Below are 25,788 nucleotides of genomic sequence, written 5' to 3' on the forward strand. Positions count from 1 at the left end.
CAATATATATATATTTACCTTTCTTCAGCTGCTCATGATGTTCCTCTAGTTTCTGACGTGTCAACTTCAAGCGATCGAGAAAACCATTCAAGCTCTCCTGAATGAAGTTTGGAGGCACAGGCTGAGAGATGAGTGCCTTGCAGGTGGCTTTCAGGTGTTCCAACCGTGGACTCAGGCTTACCAGATGAGTTAACTCCCGCTGTGAAAGATTAAAAAAACTCCAAATCTCACACTTGCTTTGTTAGCACAAAGATTTTAGTAAGCTACTGCAGCACAGCTCCTCAACAGTACTAGGGCAACGATATTAAAGTACTGCTATGACACAGGTACCAAAATCTTCCAGTCAAATCAGGTGCCCTAGATGCCTCAGAAATTTTGAGTTACCTTACTGACTAGGCTAAGGTCCTCTGGGGTATTCTGTGCTCCTAACAGCTTCCAATCAAAATTAACAAGTTTTGCCAGACTTACCTGACATAAGTCTTTCAGGACTGCTGAGGGCTGGGAAGCTGAAGAAGCCTCATTTTTAAGCCAGCCATCCTTCTCAATTACAGTCTTCTCAAGCTCACTCATTTCCTTAAAATAAGCATTTATTTCTTCCTGGTACTTTATTTTTCTGGCCACTTCTTCCAGATGTTGAGCCACATCTTTCCATTCTGACAATATTTTCTCCATCACAGTTTTTATATCCACTGTAGAAAGTCCCTCTAATAAGATTATATAAATTGTTATATCAACTGCATCACATTTTGATTAACAGGCATTTAACCTTTCCACTCTTCAGATACAGGTGCACATTTGCATTAACACGCAAAATGCTTTGATTCCAAGTCCACTGTCCATAAAACTGTACTTACTACTAACAGCGTTTCAGCTTTTTATTTCCATATTAATAGTAAAATGGAGTGTGATATTCCACTTGCATTATTTCCCTTTGATAACTTTTGAATTTATAGCAATGAGCTTACTCTTGACCGTCATGACTCTCTTCACCATCATTATTTGTGTCTAAATGTTGATATGTAGATTTAAGTAAAATAAGCTTTATTTAAGTAGGCTTCAGGTGAATTTTGTTTTTTTAATGATTCTAGACTCCACAAAGATAAAGGGAAGCAGCAAGTTGGAAGGCAGCAATAAATTCATTGAAAAGATAGATGGAAATCCTGTCAGCCTGGGAGAGAGACAGAGCAATGGCTAACAATATCACATTGCATGCAGACATGATTAATAACTAGGTAATATGAATATCTACAAAAGCATCACGACAAAACACAAGATTATTTCCCACTCACAGTGACCACATGAAGCATTTTGACAAATCAATGTATCATCACTTGCGGATACAGCAGCAGAAGTGAGTAGACCTCCCATCCCTTCCTTGTTCTTTTATTTCCTCAAGTGCCAGAAGTAACTGACAATTTTGCTATATATGAAGACATTTCAGTGCAATGTGCATTCTTGACATTGCAAGTTTCTAATGCAGATTCTTTCAAGATACCATCTTCTTTCTGTCAGGCATATTTGGGTCATTTGAACTTAGCAGTAATGTCATTTAGATCGGAGTACAAGGAGAAGAGTAACATGGAGGGGGGGTCTGTTTCCTGCACTGCCTATAGCGAAAGTGGAGCCCAGTGCTCTGGTCAGGACAGTCAGGCAGCTGGCTGTAAGGGCACTTGAAGGCTCTGCTCCATAGATCCTCCCTGTGCTTCACACACCAGCCATACGCTTGGCACACCTACAATACAGAAGCACAGCAGCTGCAGCCAGCCACATAGGAGAGTCATGCACGCAATTATTGGTCACTGCCATTATGGCACGGCCTGTACACGCCCCAAGTTAGAAATGGGTGTATGCACATGCATGCCAGTGCTTGCATTATTCCACACAGGTGTAGCTGGGCCTGGTTTTGGAGAGAAGGGCTGTCATTCTGAGCTGGACAAAACATACTAGCAGACCCTAACAAAATCATGGGCTGTAGATTGATTGTTTTCTATAGATCCCAAACTTCAAGACGGCAAAAAATTAGGAAGCAATTTCTCTATCTTCTTTTTTGCTGATACAAAGCCATTTTTGAACCATGCATTTCTTGTTTTGATCAACAGATACTGGTTTTATAGCCATCACCTATCATTACTGAAGGGGTTTATAAAAGAGAAAGAGGGAGGGAGGGAGGATCCCTGTCCAGGTTTGAAGATAAGGAACAGCTACTAATTTTTATAACCCAAACTCCAGGACAAATTAGTGGCTTCCAGTCATCCGTCTCAGGGAAACGGCACCCACTGTAAAAAGCCTCAGCTGTAGTAGGCAAGGAGGGGAGGAATGGAGATGCTTAGCAGATTCGGGCATCCAGGGAAAGGGGCTGGCCGGAAAAAAATGTGACAGCTGGGAAATCCAATGGAAATCAGTATTTTCCAAAAGGGATGCAGGATAGTGATACCATCCTTTCACCTGTCTGAATGCTACCAGTTATAGCAACTTCACCAGAAGCCAAGTACATAGCAGGTCTAAAAGACTGTCTCTGGATGATGTAAACAGCTCTTTTATGGAGAAAGTCACATTTCACTGATGGAGTTTTGTCACGTTATGAAACAAGATTTTGGCAAGGCTTAAAGATTCAGCTTTCGCTGATGTTAATTATAAGTTTCCAGGGATAAGCGTTTTAATTGACAATCACTTTCTCAAGTATGTAGGCTTCTCTCTTGTCTTTGAACTATAAATTGTGACTGTATCATAAAAACATACTGACAGGTTTTACAGAAATAGAGAAAACTACGAATAAAGAGAGATATACACACATTAATCAAGACTAAATTTGGTTTCAAAATTTCCACTTCAAGGCACTTATACTTAAAAATGTTACACTTAAAATCTCCACACAATTTAAAATTAAACCAGCTCCTTCCCCCAAAAGCATGTTATTGCCATTTTAAGAAATTATTTCTATTTCAATTAAAAAAAAAACGTAAAAAGTTGCAAATGAACACACACATTAAACAAAGAATATTAATATTACTTTTCTATAAGCTTCAATAGAAAGAAAACACATATCAATAGCTAGTAACAATAACAATGACCACTGTCTCTGAAGGAAAGAAAATGGAGGGAGAGGGAAGGAATATATTGCGATGCTTAACTGGAGGCAGTGTATTTCAGTATTATTTCCCAGCAACTCATCTGATCAAATCACAAAACAGAAAAAACTTCAGTCGCTTACCCTTTCCCATTTGATCCAAAAGAATATGTCCACTTCGTTTCAGTTCATCTAACTTTTGGATTTTTTCAACCCTTTCTTTTTCGATCACCTACAAAGCGAACGCCAAAAGAATACCATTTCAGAGAGGGTAATTTTTCTTGACTTCCCCCTCTCAGTAACATGTATTTTCCCACTACTACCCAAAACAGATTCCAGTTTTCTTGGATACAGCACCTTCTAAGATGCATGTTAGTTCTCTTTGTTCAGAAAACAAATGCAAAAGGAGTTAGCTCTCACAAGCACCAAGCAAGCAAGAGACTAGTACACCACCACCAGGAACAAAATATTGTTAAAAGGGCTGACAATCCTGTTATGTGAAATCAGACTTCAGGACATCAGCTAAAACAAGTCACTTGTGATCAAAAATTGTAATTATTTAATGTGAACCAGTGGAGAAAAGACTTTTTTTAGACAGTCCCTTTGCCTCTACAGTCTCTACTGAGATTTCCAGCAAAAGGGAACAACAACCTGTTCCCTATAAATCCAGCTAGCAAGAACTGTAGCCCACTAGTAATCCACTATCATAAACTCTAGTGCTTCACTCTCCATAAAGAAATGGTGAGGGAAATCCTATGCAACTACCAAGATTTTCAGAGGAACAAGTTCCTCCCTCAGGTCATAAATATTGGTGAATGTTCCTGTGTAAACCAGGAGGTAGAATACATCCACGGAGGAAAGACAAGTTCCTTGGCCACAAGGCCACAACTTCAATATCCTCTGAGATTACAACAAAGTATCTCCAAATTAAAGTCTTCAAAAGTAATGTCCAAGCTCATTACTCTGGTTTAGACTTCCTACAGTAAATTCAGAAGCAGCATGCATTTATTTGCACAATGGGGAAGAACAAACACTGTCCTATCCACTTAGAGCCCAAGCATTTGAAAACAGTGCTGTTCATGGGAACCTGGTGTTCGTCTTGGAGCCTATTTTATAAAGGGCTACAAACATTCATAACGTTCTATAAATAAACTATTGGGAGGGTTGTTTTGGTTTTTATTTCCAACTGTACTGCCATTCCAAACATTCCTACTGGCACGTTTTTGCACTAGAGCACCAAGAAGGAGTCTCCTTATAGATAGTTTTAAGTATTGTCTTTGATTTCAAAAGAATCAAATCTAGCAGATCGTGCTAAAGCTTCAGTAAGTCTTTATTAACAAAGCATGCTCAAGGACCAAAAGAGGTAAGAATACATTTCTGAAACAGAAGGAAGATAAAATGGTCATTTCATGGCTCCCACAGGATCCTGTCAAATGATGTATTCTGTCTTGCAGGTCAGTAATACCATACAGGAGTTGTAACTATCAGGTTTTCTTCAAAATTAATAGAGCAAACAACATGTCCAAACATTATAACAATGGACCACTTTGAACCCTGGGTGGTACAGTGTGTGCAGAGTCTCACAGCACGATTCAAAGGGTCTCTGAGAAGCCCACTAGCCCATTTCTGCCAAAATTAAAAGTGGTATCAATAAAATCCATCTCCAACTCTGAAACATTAAGCCAAAATATGCTGCTTAGTGGAAAAGATACTAATCTTGAAGAGACACATCTATCAGAACTGCAAAGGAGACATCAGTAATATATGTTTTTAAAATTTCCTATGGATTGTGCAACCCAACACCAGCAAAAGTTTGTGTCCAACTTGTCAGAGATTTCCATGTATGTCTAGTTCTGAAACTATTTAACCAAAGGACCTAATCCCCACGAAGCATCTAAATCAGCACACACGTCCAGCTAACAGCCAGCTTAGAGACAAAATATACTGTTCACCCGAACACTATCTCCCCATTTTACCTTTAACTTTTCTTTCACGTTTGAAGTCTCTCTCATCTTCTTGTACTCTTTGATGTCTGTGGCCTGAATGGCAGATTTTGATTTTGAAATCCAGTTCAAGAGCTCAGTACTTTCAGCATCAAACCTGGTTTAAAAGGTCAGACAATTTTTTTTTTGTCATTTTTCCCTAGTCAGTCACTCTGTCTTAAAAATCAGAAGTCTTAAAAGTTCAGCACTTTATTCAATCCCAAAACAGCAAGGCTGCACACAAGATTCATGTTTCTCATACTACTAATCACAAGCAGTAGGACAGAGACAGACATTTAAAAACCTACCATAGTAAAAATTATGTCCATAGTATTTGTCTTTGGAAGCAAATTGAGAATGCATGGTGCAATTTATTTCTTCATTTTTTATACATATCTTCATGCAAACTATTACTGTTTCTTTTAATATGTCACAAAAGATAACTCTCAATGCTGAGTATTTTGAAAGTAATAAACTAAACCTCAGGAACAAGACAAATAAGAATTACAGTTCTAGAATTTGTAAAAGTCTGCAACACTACTTAGTTTGAAGAAAAAGCTAACAGCTTAAGCCCCCATGGCTGTAACAGTGGACAAACCCTTTTGAATGCTTAGCTGACTAAAGATTAGCTTATATAGCTTAATATTTTTGGCTACAGTTGGACATGTCTGTGCAAACATAACTTTCTTATGCCTAAAACCTCTAAGCTACAACCCACCACCACCAAAAAACAAACAAACAAAAACCCCAACTCCTAAATTAACCAACACTGTACAGAACTTCAGGGAAGGATAGATATATTATACAGACCACAAGTCAGGCCATATTACAATTACTACTTAACACAGTGTAAATCCTAACATGGAATACCAACAAATGCAGAGATCACTGTTAGTTACTCAAAGTTTTCATGGGAAAACCTGCAAAATTCTGGTTACTGGCCATTTGTTGGTTTCAACATAAGTAACCGGGATCAGGCAAAAGCATCAGGAAGTTTAACTTATGTTAACTGACTCTGTCCGTAATAAAGTTTGGACTCTAGGAAAAAAGATAACAGATCAAATCACTTTTGCTTTCAAAGTCTAAAATAGTTTCTACAACTCATGAGACACACAGAGAGAAGGAACAGATGGGCTGCCAACTGTGTTACTGCCCTGGGACACCTGTATGCACACACCACCTCCATCAGGGCTCGGAGGATCTAATCAGGGTCCTCGAGATGGTCTGGGCCGGTTCCTCGCCCCTTCAAACCTCCATTCCTCCTCCGGAAAAATTAAGAGAAGAACTCCTCTTCACTGTGTGAACACACATCACCTAGCACAACGACTCCCTGCTCTTGAAACAGCCCTCTATCCACTCCCTAAACAACCTCCCAAGGGTTTAAACAAGTGACACGTCAAAGAAACGCTCATTTTCTCAGGCAAGCACAAAAAGCAAAATGATGAATATACAGAATTTACTTTCTTAATTTATCTTGAAACAATTCCTTTAGTTTTCAGTATGCTATTTAATAAAGGCACTGCAACACGTTACTAAATACTGTTTAGACTAGAGAAGAGAAAGCTCCAGGGAGACATTATAGCAGCCTTCCAGTACCTGAAAGGGGCCTACAGGAAAGTGGGAGAGGGACTTTTTATAAGGGCATGTGATGATAGGACGAGGGGCAATGGTTTTAAACGGAAAGAGGGTAGATTTAGATTAGGTATGAGGAAGAAATTCTTGACTGTGAGGGTGGTGAGACACAGGAACAGGTTGCCCAGGAAGCTGTGGATTCCCCCCCGCTCCCGGAAGTGTTCAAGGTCAGGTTGCATGGGGCCATGAGCAACCTGGTCTAGTGGAAGGTGTTCCTGCCCATAGCAGGGGGGTTGGAACAAGATGATCTTTAAGGTCCCTTCCAACCCAAACCATTGTATGATTCTATGCATGCAAATCAGTCAGCCACTCTAGATGTACTTGTGAAAGGAGACGTCACTGTAATATTGTTCTTATTACTAAACACCAGGGAGATGGAACAGGTTTCTGAGCCCTTTTTGTGCAGTTTCTCCCATATATTTTATGCATATTATAAATAAATAATAAATAAATCAAAATACTTGGCACTTTCACAACACTTTTTAACCAAAGATGAGAAGATGTATTTCCAAAAGAAACTAAATATAATTAATTCTATCTTTCAGCAAAGGAACTGAGGTACAAAGGACTGAAGACCTGCTTTTTTGAGAAAAACATCCCCATTTCCCTTTGAAATTAATGGAAGCTGCAAGCTTTCTGTCGCTCTGAAAACAAGGCTGTACATTAACATTCCCTTCCCATTCCACAAACCCAGCCTCACAACCACAACTTAAGTATTCCTCACTTGCATAAAAGAAGGATCAAAAGCCAAGACTAAGAGACATGAGTCTATGTAGTATCTAGTGAGCAAGGGAAAATAGCAGTGACACATACTTACTTTTTCTTTGCTTCACTGTCCCCTGGGATTTGCCTTTTCTTTGGGAGTGGTGGTGGGGGTAACTCCTGTCTGGATTGTTTAACCACTACCTGTTCCTTCAAGGGCATTGTTTCTGCAGCAGTCTTCTGTGAAACCTGTGACATCCCTACGCTTCCTACAGCTTGAGTTACCTATACAAAATAATTTAGCAAAAGGGTTAAATGGCATTTCTAACACAAATTGAATTGCTTTTGCTTTATTCCTTTTATTCATCAGTCATAATAGCCCATTCATTCACTCCTACAGATGTCCATACCTAGCTGTCATGAAGCACCTTCATCATAGATGCACTCTAGAGAAAAACTTCATTATTCTCATTTTACAGATGTGACCCACGCATCAAAATTCTCAGTTCAACTAGAATTTCATGCCAGTCCAAGTGAACTAGAATCAACAAAATAAACATATCCATTTTCGTTCATAATTGCTTGGTTCACAGAAAGAACCAAGGTCCTTTGGGTTTATTAACACACAATTCTATATTTCATGCTTATACCTCATAAAACCAAGCCTAGATCTCAGAAAGAGCTGATACACAGTGGATTTGACTTAAAAACTCACTCAGGTCAATAGAAACCTTCCACACTCTTTAAAGGGCTATAAAGTAAGTCCTGTGGGAATCAACCTCTAAGTACGTGCTTGATATTTAGGGGAAGTGAAAGGATGAAGACAGGATTTGGCACTCTCCAGTGCTTTGACTCAAATGCAAGAACAAATTAAAGCCACATGGCTGAAATGGACCCCTACTCAGACTGCACAACTCATTCACTATACACTAAATGGATCATAAATCAGTGCCACAGCCTTCACCATAGCAACAACTTAATATCACAAAAAAGGAACATGAGTCATAAAACTGTCAAACAAAATTCTCACAGAAGCCAATGGGAGTTTTATCTAAATAAAAACATTACCAAGCACTCAAAATACTAAAATAAACATTTAACAATCTAAGCTTGGCTATCATCATTACATATCAAACAAACAACTACTCTATTTTCAACAGATGAGAAATCATACTCACAGAGCATAAATGCTTGTATGACTCCCATTTATTTATCTATTCTGGGTTTTGGGGTTTGTCTTTGCTTTCTTTTAGTATCAGATTTAATCCAGGCCCAGCACTCTTACAATGTTTAAAGGCATTTGTATTGATTGATAATACATGGCAAGCCTCCTTTACTCATCAGAAAAATGAAGCTTAATCTGTGTGAGAAAGGAGTAATAGTACTAGTCAGGTTAACAACTTGGGGTTTTGAAGACCAAAAAATGCAGACAGCTTTGTCAGCAGATAAAGTCAGCCCCATGTAAAAGAGCACTCACCTACCTCTCTAGTCTGATGCCAAGAACTCACCTGGGCAATTTTGCTGACAGTATCAATGAGTTTTGCATACATACAGACATCTAAACAGCTAAAAAGTAAGAAAGCCTTGTTAAGTACCTGATTAGAGTAATCCTCTAGCTTCTGAACCAAACTGTCCCATCTCTGAGTTAGTTCTTCTTGATCCTGATCAATTTTACTGGATGCTCTGCCATTCCCAAGGATTTGGGCCACATCCTGACCTAGCTCATTCAGCTGGTCTAGTGTTTGCCGTTTCATACCCATGTCCTCTTTCAAAATCTGAAGTTAAAAGAGAACATTAAAAGATGACATCAAGTATTCTGCCACCCCTTAGGTTTAACTTCGATGGGGGGAAAAAAAAAAAAAAAAATGTACTACCTGAGCCAGATGCATTACACATTTCAAAAGAATTCTCTTGTGTAACAAAGCACTAACAGACAATCTTAAAAAGAGCACATCCCTGAAACAAATCCTAGACCAGTCAGCAGTATCTTTTGAGTAACAGTTACAAATTATTAGTTCAGGTACAAGCTGCACCACTGCATAAAAAAAAAAAAAAAAACAAACACCAAAAAAAAAAAAAACCAACCAAAACCACAAGCCACAAACTCACACTTTGGAAAACACAGCTGACTGGTGGCCTGCAATAAACTCCAAACCCTGTCAAAAACCCCGGTTAGCTGTTTCAAAGTTTGGCACACCAACCTGGAATGACCATGGAGCGAGTTCTACACATTTTTTAAATTCGAGTGAAAGAATCTGACAAGGAGAGAATATCGTCCTGGCTTCCAAAGTACCATGCATTCAGAGCTCCTACTGGGGTCAAACTGGTAATTTGCCTTTCATTTAGTCTAGGAGACTTGTCAAGATAGAGCAGGATAGCGATACTCACTGCTAGTTTTCGAACATTCACGCTCAGTTCTGTTTGATCTTTGAAGTTGCTTGTCTGGACCTTACTCAAAGCCTCTTCTTTCTCAGTTAACCAAGCTTTCAATAAGCACTGCAGATCATAAGAAAAATAGCAGAAGAAAATACCAAGTTTGTCAAACAGCTATTGACAATTCCTTCTTTAAGATCTTTGCATTCAAAGCACAGTTCTGCATTCTTCATATGCGGGAATTTCAGTTGGCATTAACAAAAATAGTACATAAAAGGGGACAAAAAATTTCAGATCACAGAGCTAAGTATTACTTTCCAGCAAAACAATTTCAACAAAACCATTTCTCAATATATCAGAGCACAACCCCCACAGAGTTATTTATCATGACCAGATATCCACCATAAAGCTGACGCAGGTCTTCTAAATTATATTAGAATTAAATATATCAAAATGGTATGTACGCTTTCTTTCATTCTCTACCCTTCTGCCTCTGTGATTCAAAACCAGCCATGACAAACATTTTCCCACAGAATCTACACCACTGATAATTCATAGCTCTTTTAGTCCAGGCAATCGGTCAAAGACTCAGATATTAATTGGTCATCTCCCTGTTTACTGTACCTACTTCCAATTGCAAACTGACTTCAGCAAATATTGTCTCATTAACTGCTGAAAGCTGGAGTGGTCTGCTCTGGATAGCACTAACTCAGAGATCTTGATCCCACTTTTTTCTGGGAAACCAGTCCTGGGTCTCACTTCTCTCCTATGGAAACTCCAGGAATAAATGGCATCATGTATCAGGAAGCATTTTATACATTTTATATTATGTTGCAACATATGGCTACTGCTGCACAGCCATCTCCATAGACTAGAATACCCATCTCTCTATCAAGCATAGCCACTGGTACACTGCTACTCCTCTGTGTTTAAAAAAAAAATATAAAAGATACAGCAAGGCAGACCTTTTTGTTCTTTGAACAACACACTTTACAACAGCCACAAGGCTCCTCAGTCTAGCTTTGTATTTTTGGCATTGTCCCAGAACTGACTACAGCAACTTTTGGGCCAAAGGGTTAATGCAGTTTACATTGCCAATGTAAACCAATATGCAAAATGTACAGACAGCAAATACGATGGTGGTGGAAATGCCATAAGGCTGTGAGAAATCAAATAACACCACATACTCTCTGGAAAAATCATGCTGGCATCCTAGCCAACATATTTTATGCATAAGAGGAGCTTAAAAACCCTTCAATGTATTCAATTAATTTCTGCTAAATCAGCAGTCAAAGATAACTGTCCCTAGAAAACTGAAACATAATTATCACAGTACTAAGAAATATCTGGCACTGATCGAAGAATTTGTTTCTTGACGGGTAAGAGTTGTGTTGACTTGGCAATGTGGTTTCCAAAAATTTTCTAGGCAGCCACAAAAAGGCTGATGCATCGCTGTTGCTCATCTCTCCATCTGGTTGGGCAAAATGCAAAAATTATAGTACCTAAATGTTTTAGTTACTTCTGTGTTAACAAAATGTTTGTATTGAAGTTTTTCATTCATTTCAAATTGTAATTTTTGTAGGTCACTTGATAATTCTTGAGGACATAGAACTGTAATTCAAACCTGTTAGTAATAAATGCATTGTTCAGAGTTGAAAAACGAACGCAAACATAGGCTGATCTAACCCACCTAAAATAAACTTCTACTTTCTCATTACCTGCTATCTGACATTCTACATTAAATAAACACCAATTATTTTTTCCACTTTTACCGAGCAACATAATTACATACAAATTAAAAAAAAAGCTGAAAGCAAAGAAACTCCAACAGAAGATGACACAAAAACGATGAGAGGGATGGAACACCTCTGCTATGCAAAAAGGCTGAGAGAGTTGGGGTTGTTCAGCCTGGAGAAGGGAAGGCTCCGAGGAGACCTTATTGCAGCCTTTCAGTGCTCAAAGGGGGCCTACAAGAAAGATGAGGACAAACTTTTCAGCAGGGCCTGTTGCAACAGGACACGGGGTAATGGTTTTAAACTAAAAGAGGGTAGATTTAGATTGGACATAGGGAAGAAACTTTCTGTGATGAGGGTGGTGAAACACTCGAACAGGTTGCCCAGAGAGGGTGGTAGATGCCCCATCCCTGGAAACATTAAAGGTCAGGCTGGATGGGGCTCTGAGCAATCTGATCTAGTTGAAGATGTCCCTGCCCATGGCAGGGGTGTTGGACTAGGTGACCTTTAAAGGTCCCTTCCAACCCAAACTATCCTGTCCACAAACTATGACACTCTTAACAGTGTTGTAATAGTCAATGAGTAGTCACTTTTCCTCAGACAAATATAAGGGTGGGAGAGGACAGAAAATACATTCACACAGGGTCATCAAAACTGAGAGCCCTTGAAGTCTGTACCTTGACATATAGAGCAAGGATTTTTGAGGAATCCTTATTTTTCCACTCAAAGTCTTATCTTGCCCAAGAGTTGCCAGAAAATGTCAGCACACAATTTTCTAGATGTACATACACATATGCAACTCAGTATTTTAAAGAAATATATATAAATAGACACTTGGCATTGGATAAACCAGAATCTGAAACTTGGGTCCATATTAGCAAGGTCACATGAGCTGCAAATTCAGCTTATCAATATACTGCAAACAATATAGGAGGGGTCAGGGAGAAACACATATGCAACCCCAAAAAAACGCAGACAAAACACCCCTGTCAAAGAAACTAGGCTGTAACTGATAGCAACAGCCATATCGGCACTGTTCTTTCAAATGTCTAAACAATCTTGGTGTACTGCAGCGTTTAAACAATAGCTTACAGCGATAAATACCATAATTTAAGAAAACAAAACAATTTAAGTAAAACCTTCTAAGGAAAAGCCATCAAATATTTTAAGCTGAGACACAAAACAAGCTCTAGCACTAGGCATGCAAACCTAACACATGTATTTGTGTTACTGTATTTTTTTTATGCCACCAGTTAATTTGTGTTTGAGTAGTATATATAGATGTAAAATGCACACTATCAAAGCAAGACAAAAAACTCACAGTGCCATCTTCACAATTCAACTGTTTGCTTAAACTCAGCAAAATGAGACAAGCTGCATACTTCACTATATTGACCAAATGTTTTATGTTACTGATTTTGAAAACAGTATCTATTGATTAGTTGATTGCAAAATTGTTTACATGTATCCATGTTGGAAGCACGTATACCTTAATTAGGAAAATTTCTGTAACTACCAAACTGACAAATACTTAATGATTCATTGTCATTTTGCCATCATGGATATTCTCACTTCTTGGCCATTTTGCAAGCTACCTTGGAAGCTATTTCATAAGGAGTTATAAATTTCTTTACTTAAACTTCAGAAAATACTTATCTTGCGGCTGCACAGTACTCTGCTCCTCAAAAAAATGCCGGAAACCCAAACAATAACACAAAATCTAGATTTTCAAGGCTTTTTTCTGAGAGCTGTTAAACCCTGCTAAGGGGTTTGGGTTTTTTTTTTGTTTGGTTGTTTTTTTCCCCTCCACAAATCAACCAGTCATTCTGGGTAACTGAAGAGCTACTAACCTGCTCTTCCAGCAGCTCCTGCCATAAAAGCTGAATTTCTTGCAACTTGACGTGTCGTTCCTCAGTCCAACGACAAACTGCTGTCCATCGCTCACCAAGCCTCTACAATAGCAGGAAACTCATGAACATTCACAAACCTCACAAGGAAACTCAAATCAGATATTTAAAAGCATAATTTCTACTTCACAGTAACCTCTTTCTACATTACAGCTACCTCTTTCTACATTACAGCTACCTCCTTGCCAGTAATCACCATTGTTGCATTGCACAAAGCTGGAGGTTAAAACTTTCAAGAGCATTCACCTATGGCCTTATCTCTGCTCTTGCTGAAGTCAGTGAGCAAGTTGACTGACTTCAAAAGGAGCGAACAAAGTAGCATGAATTCTGTTTCTGTAAAGTCTGTTTCACACCCTCTGTACTTCAGGTTACAGTCCGACTTCTGACAAATACAGGAAAATACTTCACATGATATTCCCTAGATAAATTCTGCTCATGTCTTTAAATATGTTTCCCATCAGATTTTTAACCTCTTCATGAAAATTACTTATGTGAAATAAGAGTTGTACTGTGCATCTTCCCATTTTAACGAAACTGCTGAAAGGATACACTACAGAAGTGCCTACGTCACTGGGAATGCAAACAGCTTGACTCATCAGGAACTGACCTTTTGCAGGTTTTACCTTGAGCAAATTTAATAATTCTTTACATCAATATTACTTCTAAAAAATATTACTTTAAATTACTTTCTAGGATAAATTGCCTTTAAACACAAAAATGTTGATTAATATTTATATTCAAATGTTTTAAGTGCCTGCTACTACAGTTAAAAAAAGGAGGGCTCTAACATTTTACCTGCAATTGTTCCTCCAGAATAGCTGTTGCACCTTCCCCATTGCCTTCATCAACAATCACGACCATGTGTGTTAGGGAGTTTACCTTCACCTGTTCTGTCTCCAGGTCACTCTGCAGGCTCTAGAACAAATCAGAGGTTACCAACTTCAAATACATTTGCTAATCTGCTATTTTGGCTGCAGTGACCAACACAATTGCTGTGTCAAAGTACTTCAGATCCAACAGTTAAGCACAGATTTAACCACTGGGAATAACTGCAAATGTAAGCAAAAGACTGCTAGAAATGAACCCAAAACCATTCTGTTAATATGTTGGGAAAAAATTGAGTGCTTTAAGCTGTATGCATCATACTTGACTAGGAGAACCACATGACAACTGCATTAACTTTCTAGGTGTCTACTGTTATAGGTAAGAGAGCTTAAGTGTTTCTATAAAAAGCTTTAACTGAATTAATTAATTTGTTACTTGTTAATAAGCAGGTATCATAGTGCATGCCAAATGGAAAAATATCACTAAGAACATTTGTCTTTTAATAGTTGATAAAATAATTCTCATAAGTATGAACAGTGCTATAATTGATCGTGACATTCAAAGACAATAGTCAAAAACTGCAGAAAGCATACAGTTCCCATTAGTATGAAATAATCTGTAGATTTAAATATTCATACAGCTTCTAGAAGAACAGATTCTATAGTTAAAGCCTACCTCTGAAATACCTCTGCAAGATCAATATGCCTTTACAGTACTGTAAATACCACTTTTCATCCCAGAATATCCTAAGCTACCCCGTGAACAACATTCAAACTCAAACTCCCCAGACTTTGAAGACAGAGGAAAGAATGCAAATGTGGGACAGGAAATTACACAGACTAAAAATACTCCGCAGTTCTAGCCCTGTGAGGTATGTCCCATGCCGAGGAGAAGGTCAAACCTCAGCACTAAGTACAAAAATCAAAGCTGCAACCATGACAGGTATCAAAAGGCCATCTCCTTCAAAAAAACACTGCAGGCTAGAAAGGTTGGACTCCCATCGGGAAACTTAATTAAGAGACAAACCACTTCCAAAACGCTGTGCACATCAGAGAGCAGTGTCTATGCACCCCCTTAGGATGCAATAGCAGGGTAATAGCAGGGACTAGAACCAGTGACTTGGGAGGCCCTTCCTGATAGTTCTAACTCCCTCATTATTTTAATCTGCAAGTCTCAAGCATGCTTTAGCAATGCCTGCCAGTCATTAAAGGCAAGTTTGTCAACAGTACATTTCATACTGTCACTCGCACCTACAATTTACCTGGAGAGGCCTCATTTCCTGCATGAACTGGGGGTAACAATTTCCCCTACAGGTTTCGCTTCCTGCCTGAAGCAAAGGTAACAGAGTTTCTGCTATAGTCATCAGTGTTCAAGTGTTCAGTCAAGAAAGCACTTCCAGAAACTTCCAATTCCTTTCTACCTCATCATCATCCTTTTCCAAACATCAAATGCAGCCCCTCAGCATATAGCTGTATATGACTTCTGACACAATCAAGCTTCTCAGCTAATGAGCCCACTAATGTACACATCATCTTCCAAATACTTCTCCCATATGTATTACATAACAAAAAGGTTTACTTTATGTTCTTCCAGCTGTTTTTGAAGGGAATCCAAATCCTCTGCTAAGATCTGAGATTCCATCTTCTGAATGCGTTCTTCTGTGACCGTCAGCCAGTCAGACAGCTGCTGCAGTTGTTGCTTCTGGAGCCGCATCAGCATGTCATGCAGGCTGCAGAGGAAGCACATGCAGTTATTTCAGAAACAGTTTTCCCAAGGAAAGAGAATAAGTTCTAGTTCCTGTAGGAAAGAAACCAGGCTATTCATAAACCAGTTAGCTATTATCAAATAGTATTTTCACTATTAAGCTAAGGAACACACAGTTAAGTATCCCTGTTTCTTTCTCAACAAAGTTAGCGAATTGTGCAATTTATACCAGGGATTGTTTCTTGCAACAGGGATTTGTTGCAACAGGCAACAAAATGCAGTTTTCCCTTGATGTGCATCTCTTAGCTTGACAAAAATCTTTTTCCTGCGTGTGGGTTAAGTACTTTTTAGTTGTGTTAACACACATAGATATCCACATGTACTGTATGCTTTATTCAGGAACTTAAACTACTGAAACAATATTAAAAATACATTTATGTAACTACTGTATGTACATACTTTATACTTAGTCTTGCACATTTACATAAACATAACAGTCAGAAAATACTTTTATAAAACAATCAAAAAAACCCAGTTCTATTCGTTTCCTTTGTTTCACCTTGGAAGATGTATTTCATGTGACAAACCGAAGAGTTAATGCTGGAAAAAATCTTATGAATGGATGCAAGCCAACTCCTCCAAGATGCAATAAGCACCAGAGGTTGTTCGTCCTGCAGCTCTAGGAGAGGTTGCGTGGCATGACTTACCGGGACTGCCTGTCCATGCTCTCCACCCTGAGCTCCTCCCAGCGGGAGTTCAGCAGCAGCATTTGCTCCTGGATCTCAAACTCCTCTTCAGGTGACAGATTTCCCTGGGCCACCAGTTGGTTCCCAGCCTGCAGGACGCTGCCCACGCTGCTCTGGTGTGCAGTCAGTTCCATCATAAAACCCTGGAAATGGTATAACCAGTCATGTCACCATGATCTGTGAGCTCCTACAGGAATTTATGAATTTGTAAATGTCCTAACAAATTGTCATGTTTGAAACAGTGCTGCAGAATGAGCTGGCACCATCAAACACACAAGCACGGAAGACCTGTTCCTCTCTATAATAGAAGATTCTCTATGAGCTACAAAAATTCTGGAGCCAGTAAAATAGAGGTAATTGAGGGAAAAGAAGCTGACCACCTCAGAGAAAAAGCTGTTTGTAGGACGACAGCCTTTGAACAAATGCCCCAAGAAAGTAAAACAGAAACTTACCTATGGCCAACAGAACAAAAAACAAGATCTGAAATGTACCATAGGAAAGCAAATAGAATCATATGAGTTAATAACATTAAAAATTCACATATTTACTATACCTCCAGAACATCTCTTCCTTTGCTTCATGGCTTTAAAATTGTAGCACAAAAAAAAATTCTTCATATTCACCAGCATTCAGTTTTTAAATTCAATTGTATACAGTAAGCTGACACAGGAGAAAACTAAAACATCTAACATGACACTTGAAACTTTTAGCAACATTAGAATATTTTTTCAGACTTGGAACAGAACCAAAACAAAATAATTTGGAAACAACAATACTTTGGAAGCAACAACACATGTTTCTGAAATAAACTATGCTAATCATGACAGGGAGATCACTGAATTAAACTGACCTGATTATCAATTTCAGCATTGCCCTCATTTAACAGCAAGTGACATAAGGCTGACCAGGCTTTTTAGTAGTTGGCAGCAGAGAAGCACGAATCAGCTTGGATCAGACTGTCTTTGTATTATAGAGACCAGTGAGCCAGCCACCGAAAGCTGATTTTAAAAAAATATGTTAAAGTTTCAAGGCATGTTACACTAAGTTCTAAAGAGATCTATTTCACCTTCAAGAAACTATTATTTGTCAAAAAAAAAAACGCAAAACCAACCAAACAAAAAAACGCATCACATTCAGTTAGAGGTGCTTTTAATTTAAAAAAAAAAAAAAAAAACAACACAGAATGGCGGGTTTTGGATAACATCTAGGAAATGGAAGTTCTGCAGCATCACACTCATCCCACACACACACACAAAACAGATGAATTTTCAAGAGAAGCTTACTTCATGAGTGGAAAATTGCTCTTTGACTTCCTCAACATCACCAGATATTTCCTCCTGTTCCCGAAATGCATCCTCAGCTGACAGTAACCAGGTAAGAACTTCTTCCAGAGCAACTTGGTAGCTATCCAAGTCCATATCCACCTCTGTCACCGTGCTGGGAGTCTCTGCTCTAGAACTGCCCTGCTCCTCTTCAAGTGCTACAGCCTAGACAGCCAAGAGAAAAGTTATGTCTCAGAAGTACACAGAAGATGCCTTCCCAAATGATACTAAAAATGGAACAACTAAGATCTCTTTTAATCCTTCATAAAACTTTAAAAGTAATCATTGGGTACATTTTTAATGAGAAGAGCCACAATCACCACTAATGAACTGTTATTTTGAAATAAAGGACCTAGCTAGAAAGGACAACTACAATCTTGCTCATTTAACAGAGCAGTGGATCTCACACCCGAACAAAAAGCCATCACTACCACCACCACAAGTCCTGCGGCAAACTCAGTTAAAGATTTTGGGCAACACTCTCCAACTTGCCAAGACAAATGAGAAATAGAAGCAGAAGAAAGAAGCATAACACAGACGGAACTTTATACCTCAACATACAGAATTTTGTGCATGAATCACAAAAGAAAAAAGGAAGATAGAACCCCTGAAGTCAATCACAAAGAAGATGCTATGATTTTTCATATTTTCCCAACTGTGTTGCCCAATATAGAAGACATGGTCCAGAGATAGTTGGTCTTCAGGCTTGTCAGTTAAAATCACAACTTAAGAAAAGCCAGATAAAATTTGATGACAAACACACCTGCTGCATGTTAAACTCTCCATCCTCACATTCCTGCTTGTATCTCCTTGGAAGAGTCTCCACCTCCCGGATGTCTTCCATGGTGACTTGCTTAGGAAGAACCTCAAACAAAGAGGTTAAATACATAATAATAGACTTTTTGTCTGGAAGCTGTACAGCAACATCTGCACCAAAAAGATAAAATATGGGGAAAAACAAATGAAGGAGCTGCTTTTCTAAATCACTACTTAGAATACAGTTTAGACTTTACATATAGTGTAAATTACAGGTTCTCCTGTTAAGCAGCCTTTAGTAAGCTTTAAGTTAAAAGGCCAGGTTTGACATATGTTGAAAGCAGTATGAAGGAGAAAAAATTTAAAATAATAAATTTTCTACATTTGGGAGTGAAGGCACATTAAAAGGCATGACCTTTTTGAAGTAAGAGCCCAAACCTGAAGTTACTAAGGAAGAAAAACTGTTTGGGGAAAATTATTCTGGAGCATCTCCTAAGCAGAAAGGCAGTTCAGGGACAGTATCCCGCATAAACAAACACTTTCACTTAGGCTCTATCCCCACTCCCAGCACTGGTCAGTTCATTTTCTTACTTTTCCTATGGAAGAGTTTCACCAACTTACGTTCACTTATCTCTCGGTTTATGAGTGCTACACATTGTTAGCATTGTTAACGGTTTTGGTTTTTTTTTTTTAAGAAGATGGTGCTTGAATCTATGAAGTTTGAGAGCTTGTCTTACAGAATGAATCTTCGGAGGCTCACTTCAAAGCAGAGCAACAGCTCAGGATTTTAAAAAGGGGCCATAAAAGTTTCCTGGTAAGCATTTCTACAAGTAAGTACTCACAGCACTGGCAGCTACTGCTACTCCGTGTATATATAAAGAACAAAAGATCACGAGCTCTTAAGCTATCCCATTCTACATAATGCGCTACTCACCTGAAAAGCACGGACCCTTGCCGTAGAACTCTTACCCAAAATAAAACAAAGCCAGGGTGCCAATTTCACCTTCTGTATACTGTCTCTGAATGGTAAGTCAATCTGAACCTTAACATTCAAGAAGTCGAAGCATATGCATGCACAGACATACCCTCCTTACACTACAATTTACATTCTTTTAAACCCAAATTTAAGGGCTTGAAACAAAATATCACTGCACAAAATTGCTGGAATTTGTATTCATTGTAAATGTCAACAGAAGAAATATTTTTCATGAGAGCACAAAAAAGCTTCTGGTTAAGTAAAACAACTATATCGCACCTTCAGGATCCAACAGTTTCTCAATTCCCAAGTGGTTCTTGGCTATGCTGAAAGCATGTTCCAGTCTCTCAACTGGGGACATCTTAGTAACTTTATCCCAGCTGAAAAGCTCAGGTCTAAAAGTAAAGACAAAACAGGAAAGAAAACAGTAATTTTATCCGAAGAAAAAATTCCATATCATGCAGAATATAAAGTTATGGATATCAAGGCAGCTACCTAAGTAATATAAACATACACATACATACAAAATACAAACATAAGTGCATATACACAAATGCATAAATACAAAAATGTGCTTTCTTTTTATTCCTGAGAATCTGGCAACCATAAATAAATTAACTGATTGCATGTCCACAGCAACATCCACCTTCCATTCTATGTATTCTACACATATACTCATTGACTGCAACAGATTAAATACTACTAACAAGAAAATAAATAAACTCTGTGTTTAGAATTTACTCCAGAACCAGTTTTTTTTCAACTGTTTCTTTCACAGTATTACTGTTACTACATGCTTTCTGCATCAAGTTTTGCTGGGGAATCAAGAGTCACTCTGTTCCAGAGAGCGTCATTTCAAACTTGTGATGTGGCTCAGTGATCACCCCAGACCATCACAGCCAGAAGAAGCAGTGGTCTCCACCCCTGCTTGCTCACCCTGCCCCACAGCCTTTTTCCCCCATCAAAAAAAAAAAAATCCTACAAAAAACCCACCCCATCACAAGCACCCATGAGAGTCCCAATGCAAATCAGACCAAGGAGCTGATCAATTTACAGTGCCAGCAGCCTTCATCTCCCATTAACGTTAACCAAACTAAATCTCCAGCCCAGACATGCACCTAAAATGTACTGGCAGGTCTCAAGGGAAAAGAGGAATGCACAGAGCAGGAAGCGGGGTCAGCAAACAGGACCCCATCTTCATGGTACTTACACCGACAGGGCATGATCAGTCTAGTGCTGCAGCAGCACAGTTGTAAGACTACAAAGCCACTAAAGTACTCCCCATTCCCCTATAATAGTGGCTTCTCATTAAAACACTGCTATTGATTCTGTGCTTTATGGAACCTGGAGAGGAAGAGATGGGCTTGTCTTTAATTCTTTTAATACTTAATTCAGTTGTAAATTGATGTGAGAGTATCCTTTTAACATCTGTCCAGTCATTACACTTTGCGAAACAGGAAGGCCATAAGCCAGTGGGGTCTGAGAAGCGAAAAGCCAGAGGGAAGGTGGGGTGAGTGGGGAACAGAGATCTGCAAAGATCCTGATAGAAGCTAGTGGAATACTGCACCTCCATGCAAGAAGCAACAAGGATAACCACATAGATTCACATAAAGCCTTAGCAGAGAGTCTTACTTTGAAAAACACATTGCAATAAGTGTATTGTACATGCACTACCTGCACACTGCTGTGATAACACAAATTTTCACAGAACCACAGGATTGTCTTGGTTGGAAAGGACCTTTAAGATCATCGAGTCCAACCATCAACCCAATACTACCAAGTCAACCACTAAACCACACCCCTAAGCACTACATCTACTCGTCTTTTAAATACCTCCAGGGACGGCGACTCCACCACTTCCCTGGACAGCCTGTTCCAATGCTTGATAACCCTTTCAGTGAAAAAAATTTTCCTAATATCCAATCTAAACCTCCCCTGGCGCAACTTGAAGCCGTTCCTCTCGTTCTATCGCTTGTTACCTTGGGAGAAGGGACTAACACCCTCCTCGCTACAACCTCCTTTCAGGTAGTCATAGAGGGCAATAAGGTCTCCCCTCACCCTCCTTTTCTCCAGGTTAAACAACCCCACTTCCCTCAGCCGCTCCTCATAAGACTTGTTCTCTAGACCCTTCACCAGCTTCGTTACCCTTCTTTGGACTCTCTCCAGCACCTCAATGTCTTTCTTGTAGCGAGGAGCCCAAAACTGAACACAGTATTTAAGGTGTGGCCTCACCAGTTCCGAGTACAGGAGGACGATCACTTCCCTTGTCCTGCTGGCCACACTATTTCTGATACAAGCCAGGATGCTGTTGGCCTTCTTGGCCACCTGAGCACACTGCTGGCTCATATTCAGCTGGCCATCAATCAACACCCCCAGGTCCTTTTCCACCAGGCAGCTTTCCAGCCGCTCTTCCCCAAGCCTGTAGCGGTGCATGGGGTTGTTGTGCCCCAAGTGCAGGACCTGACTCTTAGCCTTGTTGAATCTCATACAGTTGGCCTCAGCCCATGGATCCAACCTGTCCAGATTGCTCTGCAGAGCCTTCCTACCTTCAAGCAGATCAACACTCCCGCCCAACTTGGTGTCGTCTGCAAACTTACTGAGGGTGCACTCGATCACCTCATCCAGATCATTGATAAAGATGTTAAAGAGAACTGGCACCAACACTGAGCCCTGGGGGACATCACTTGTGACCGGCTGCCAACTGGATTTAGCTCCACTCACCACAACTCTTTGGGCCTGGCCATCCAGCTGGTTCTTTACCCACCGAAGTGTATGCCCATCCAAGCCATGAGCAGCCAGTTTCTCCGGGAGAATGCTGTGGGAGACTGTGTCAAAGGCTTTACTAAAGTCCAGGTACACAACATCCATAGCCTTTCCCTCATCCAGTAAGCGGGTCATCTTGTCATAGAAGGAGATGAGGTTAGTCAAGCAGGACCTGCCTTTCATAAACCCATGTTGACTGGGCCTTATCACCTGGTTGTCCTGTACGTGCACCATGATAGCACTCAAGATGATCATACATATCATGCAAGCTATGATGCATTTACCTATGAGCAAGAAAATTGTACCAAAGAGTAGAATTCAACACAAAGAAGAACTAAGCTAATATTAGGAAATGAAAGAGACCAGCACAATAAAGTGTTAAATGTCCTACTAACTCATATAATTTTATTAGAGTACTGTAAGCATTACAAAGTTACTAAATATTATAGCCAAGAGGTAGCACTGCTAACAGTTGTTGATAGATACATAAAGAGAAAAGCAAGCTACTAAACCTCTTAATATAGGAGAATTTTTGTGGATCCCATTAAGTGTCATATTAAGCTAAATTAAAAAAGCGACACTGAAAATGCCCCTTAGGCGGGGAAGCACTACTGTCTAGGTAAACTAAATAGCTTTGTTGTCCTACCACTTCTGCAACCTGCCCCAATCCCCCTGCTCCTTGCAAGCACCTTTCAAAGCTTCTCTTTCAAAGCCAACCTAAATTTAAACCCAGCTCCAGATTTCTCAGAAGTGTGGGGAAAATGGTGCTTCCCTGGCTAAAGGATTGGTGCCCAGGGACAGCAAAGCCGAATTCTGATACCCTGGCAGCTGCCAGGTTCCCAGGAAGAGGGAATAAAAGGCTCAGAGATCAGCAAAGCCAGGTAACCTGGAAATTTTAGGAAGCCAGAGGAAAGCACAGTTACTCAGTTAAAGTTTTCAGCAGGGGCTTTTGCTACTTAACAGTGCTCTGAAAAGGGCAGAGCTCACAGACTTCAGACCCTGCAAAGCCCAAGCACCTAGTCACAATGCATAAGGGCAACAAACAGCCTGAAGCCAATTTTGCTACCTCTCTCCTTCTGCTTCCCTCAGGTCACCTAGGTCTTCACACGTTCAGCAGCAGAGCTAGGCCACTAGAGGCAATTACGCTGGTATGAAAACCACCAGTACAGCTCACACCATCCAGAGAAGGGACTTGGTAATACTTCTGATAAACTCCAGAGAGACCTTTGTTAGCATTGCTCTGCCTTTGCAGAACAGTCCTTCCAAACTTTCAGGAGCTCTCAGTGTGATGCAGGTGCTCCCCACGCATCCTTGCAGGCTGAACGCAAGCCAGCTCTGGTCTACAAGGCACATATAGGTGTGTCAGGGCAGACCCGTCCTGCGGCCAGCCAGCCCATGACAGAGCCTGTCATTTCAGCCAGCACAGGCCGAACGGGCACTTAAGAGCAGAGAACAGCAGGCTCAAAGTGAACATATGCTTTTGCTAACACTTTGCATCTGCTGGGTATAAATATTCTGGGTGTTTGTAAAGCATTTGCCATGACAGATACCTGGTGGCCGGGAGGTCTGGTTAAATTCTAGATATTATCATACTACTACCATGTTAAAACAGTTATTTATGGTTAAAACCAGTCAGCCCTTGCAAAGCAATGAGCTGACTTCATTTAAAGTATGCTGGATTAGAATGGATTGCCCAGAAGCCGATCTGAAAGACAATAAAAAAATAAAAAAAAAAGACAGAACTGGTATGTAAGTTTCACAGGAGTCTGTAATGATAATTTCTTTAGACTACCAAAGACTTCTCCAAAAATCAGAAAGAACACAAAAGATCTGTGCAAAGAAGCTTTAACTGCATTCCTTATAACGAACTAATGAATACACTACAGACACCTAAAGTATTCTATTACCCTTTGATTCTTCTGCTCAACAGTTCTCCTGAAAGAACTGCATACATTGTCTTTCAAGCAACACACATTCAAAAACTAAGAAAAGCCACAGAGCCTGCCTTTCTTATTGCTTCATTTTGAAGCTTCTGTATCTTCCTACTAAAATGAGAAGGCAAACTCTGACTGAAGAAATGTTTCCCTTTGCAGAGGAGGGAGGGCAGAAGGACGGAGGTACAGGGGAAGGAGGTGGTCAACCTCCCCTGCAGAGACCCACTCAGCATATTCACTGTATAATGCATACTAAATGAGATGTAAATCCACTTCAGTTAGCAAGTGTGTGTGCATGTTCAGGAACTGAGAGAGTTACACTGCTGCCTTGGCTCCATCCTGTGCAAGGCTCTGGCAATATCCCTCCACTGTTATTGTTACCACAACAAGAAAAAACAAACAATGAATCACCAAAACAGGCTTGAAGCTGTCAAATGCTCAAGCATGAGGAAACAGGAAAAAAAGCTGCTTACTTCACTAGCTCAAAGATAAGCTGTTTGCTACTTACTTGTGTCTGTGGATGACAGCATTAAAGGCAAGTCCATCTGCCCAGCTTGTGGTGAAGTTCAGAACATTGACCTGACTGTAAGGTCTCGTGGACTGCCGAACCCAGCTGAGCAGGATCTTTTCACTGTTGGTCTGCTGCAAGTCTGACATGATGTTCTTCATGACATCCTTCACCTGCAAGACAACAAAAACTACACCTTACAGATATGTTCTCCACTTGCCCTCCTTACAAAACCTTTGAAGCAAGCTATTTCACAAATCGTAAAAGGATCTTTCACATGAAAAGCTATGAGTCAAACTCTTAACTCCTCACATGAAATTTGGGAATAGGACTCTTCAGGCCATCTTTGCACTCTACTGATTACAAGAACCAGTAATGCTTCATGTAAAAATGACATGTTACTCTTATGTTACGATCTTCCCCCTCTCCTCAGTGCTGCCTACACTAAGCAGGGGGTATAATACTTCTCACTGCCTTGTGCAGTGGTTGCACCAGTAAGCAATCCCCAAAAATACAGCTTGCACAGGTTTTCTGCAAGAAGAGGATATCTGCTCAGACAACAAAAGTAGTTTGCTGTTTAGATACTATGCATAAGCATCCACCGAAGTCCCTCCAAGTGAACTCAATGATCCTCCCCGGTATTTGGATAAACCAGGAGCAATTCAATCTATGAGACTGAGAAACAAACCTACAGAGCATCACGTAAGATGCAAGCCCAACACAGCTACCTAGACAGTAAAAAACCACCTGCTAACAGAAGTGCACAAAAGCCTTGAGGAAGGAATATAAATACAGTGCTTCAACCTGAAAAGCCTCTCTGCAGTTAACATCAGCAGGAACTAAACTGAGAAACTGAGT

The 25,788-nt window shown here is 39.8% G+C and overlaps 1 protein-coding gene across 1 annotated transcript in view; it reads right to left on the minus strand.

Moving 5' to 3' along the window:
* The window catches only part of UTRN (utrophin), a 428,940-nt gene that overhangs the window by 313,145 nt on the left and 90,007 nt on the right, over positions 1-25,788 (minus strand). The window contains 15 exon segments of the mRNA XM_068406453.1: positions 19-199; positions 469-704; positions 3,212-3,299; positions 5,044-5,167; positions 7,499-7,668; positions 8,979-9,158; positions 9,772-9,879; positions 13,340-13,441; positions 14,192-14,311; positions 15,800-15,950; positions 16,633-16,814; positions 17,955-18,158; positions 18,757-18,920; positions 20,005-20,120; positions 24,931-25,103. Coding sequence (XP_068262554.1) covers positions 19-199; positions 469-704; positions 3,212-3,299; positions 5,044-5,167; positions 7,499-7,668; positions 8,979-9,158; positions 9,772-9,879; positions 13,340-13,441; positions 14,192-14,311; positions 15,800-15,950; positions 16,633-16,814; positions 17,955-18,158; positions 18,757-18,920; positions 20,005-20,120; positions 24,931-25,103 — 2,299 coding nt within the window.

Source organism: Nyctibius grandis, chromosome 1 (genome assembly GCF_013368605.1).
Source record: "Nyctibius grandis isolate bNycGra1 chromosome 1, bNycGra1.pri, whole genome shotgun sequence".
In the NCBI taxonomy this organism is placed as follows: domain Eukaryota; kingdom Metazoa; phylum Chordata; class Aves; order Nyctibiiformes; family Nyctibiidae; genus Nyctibius; species Nyctibius grandis.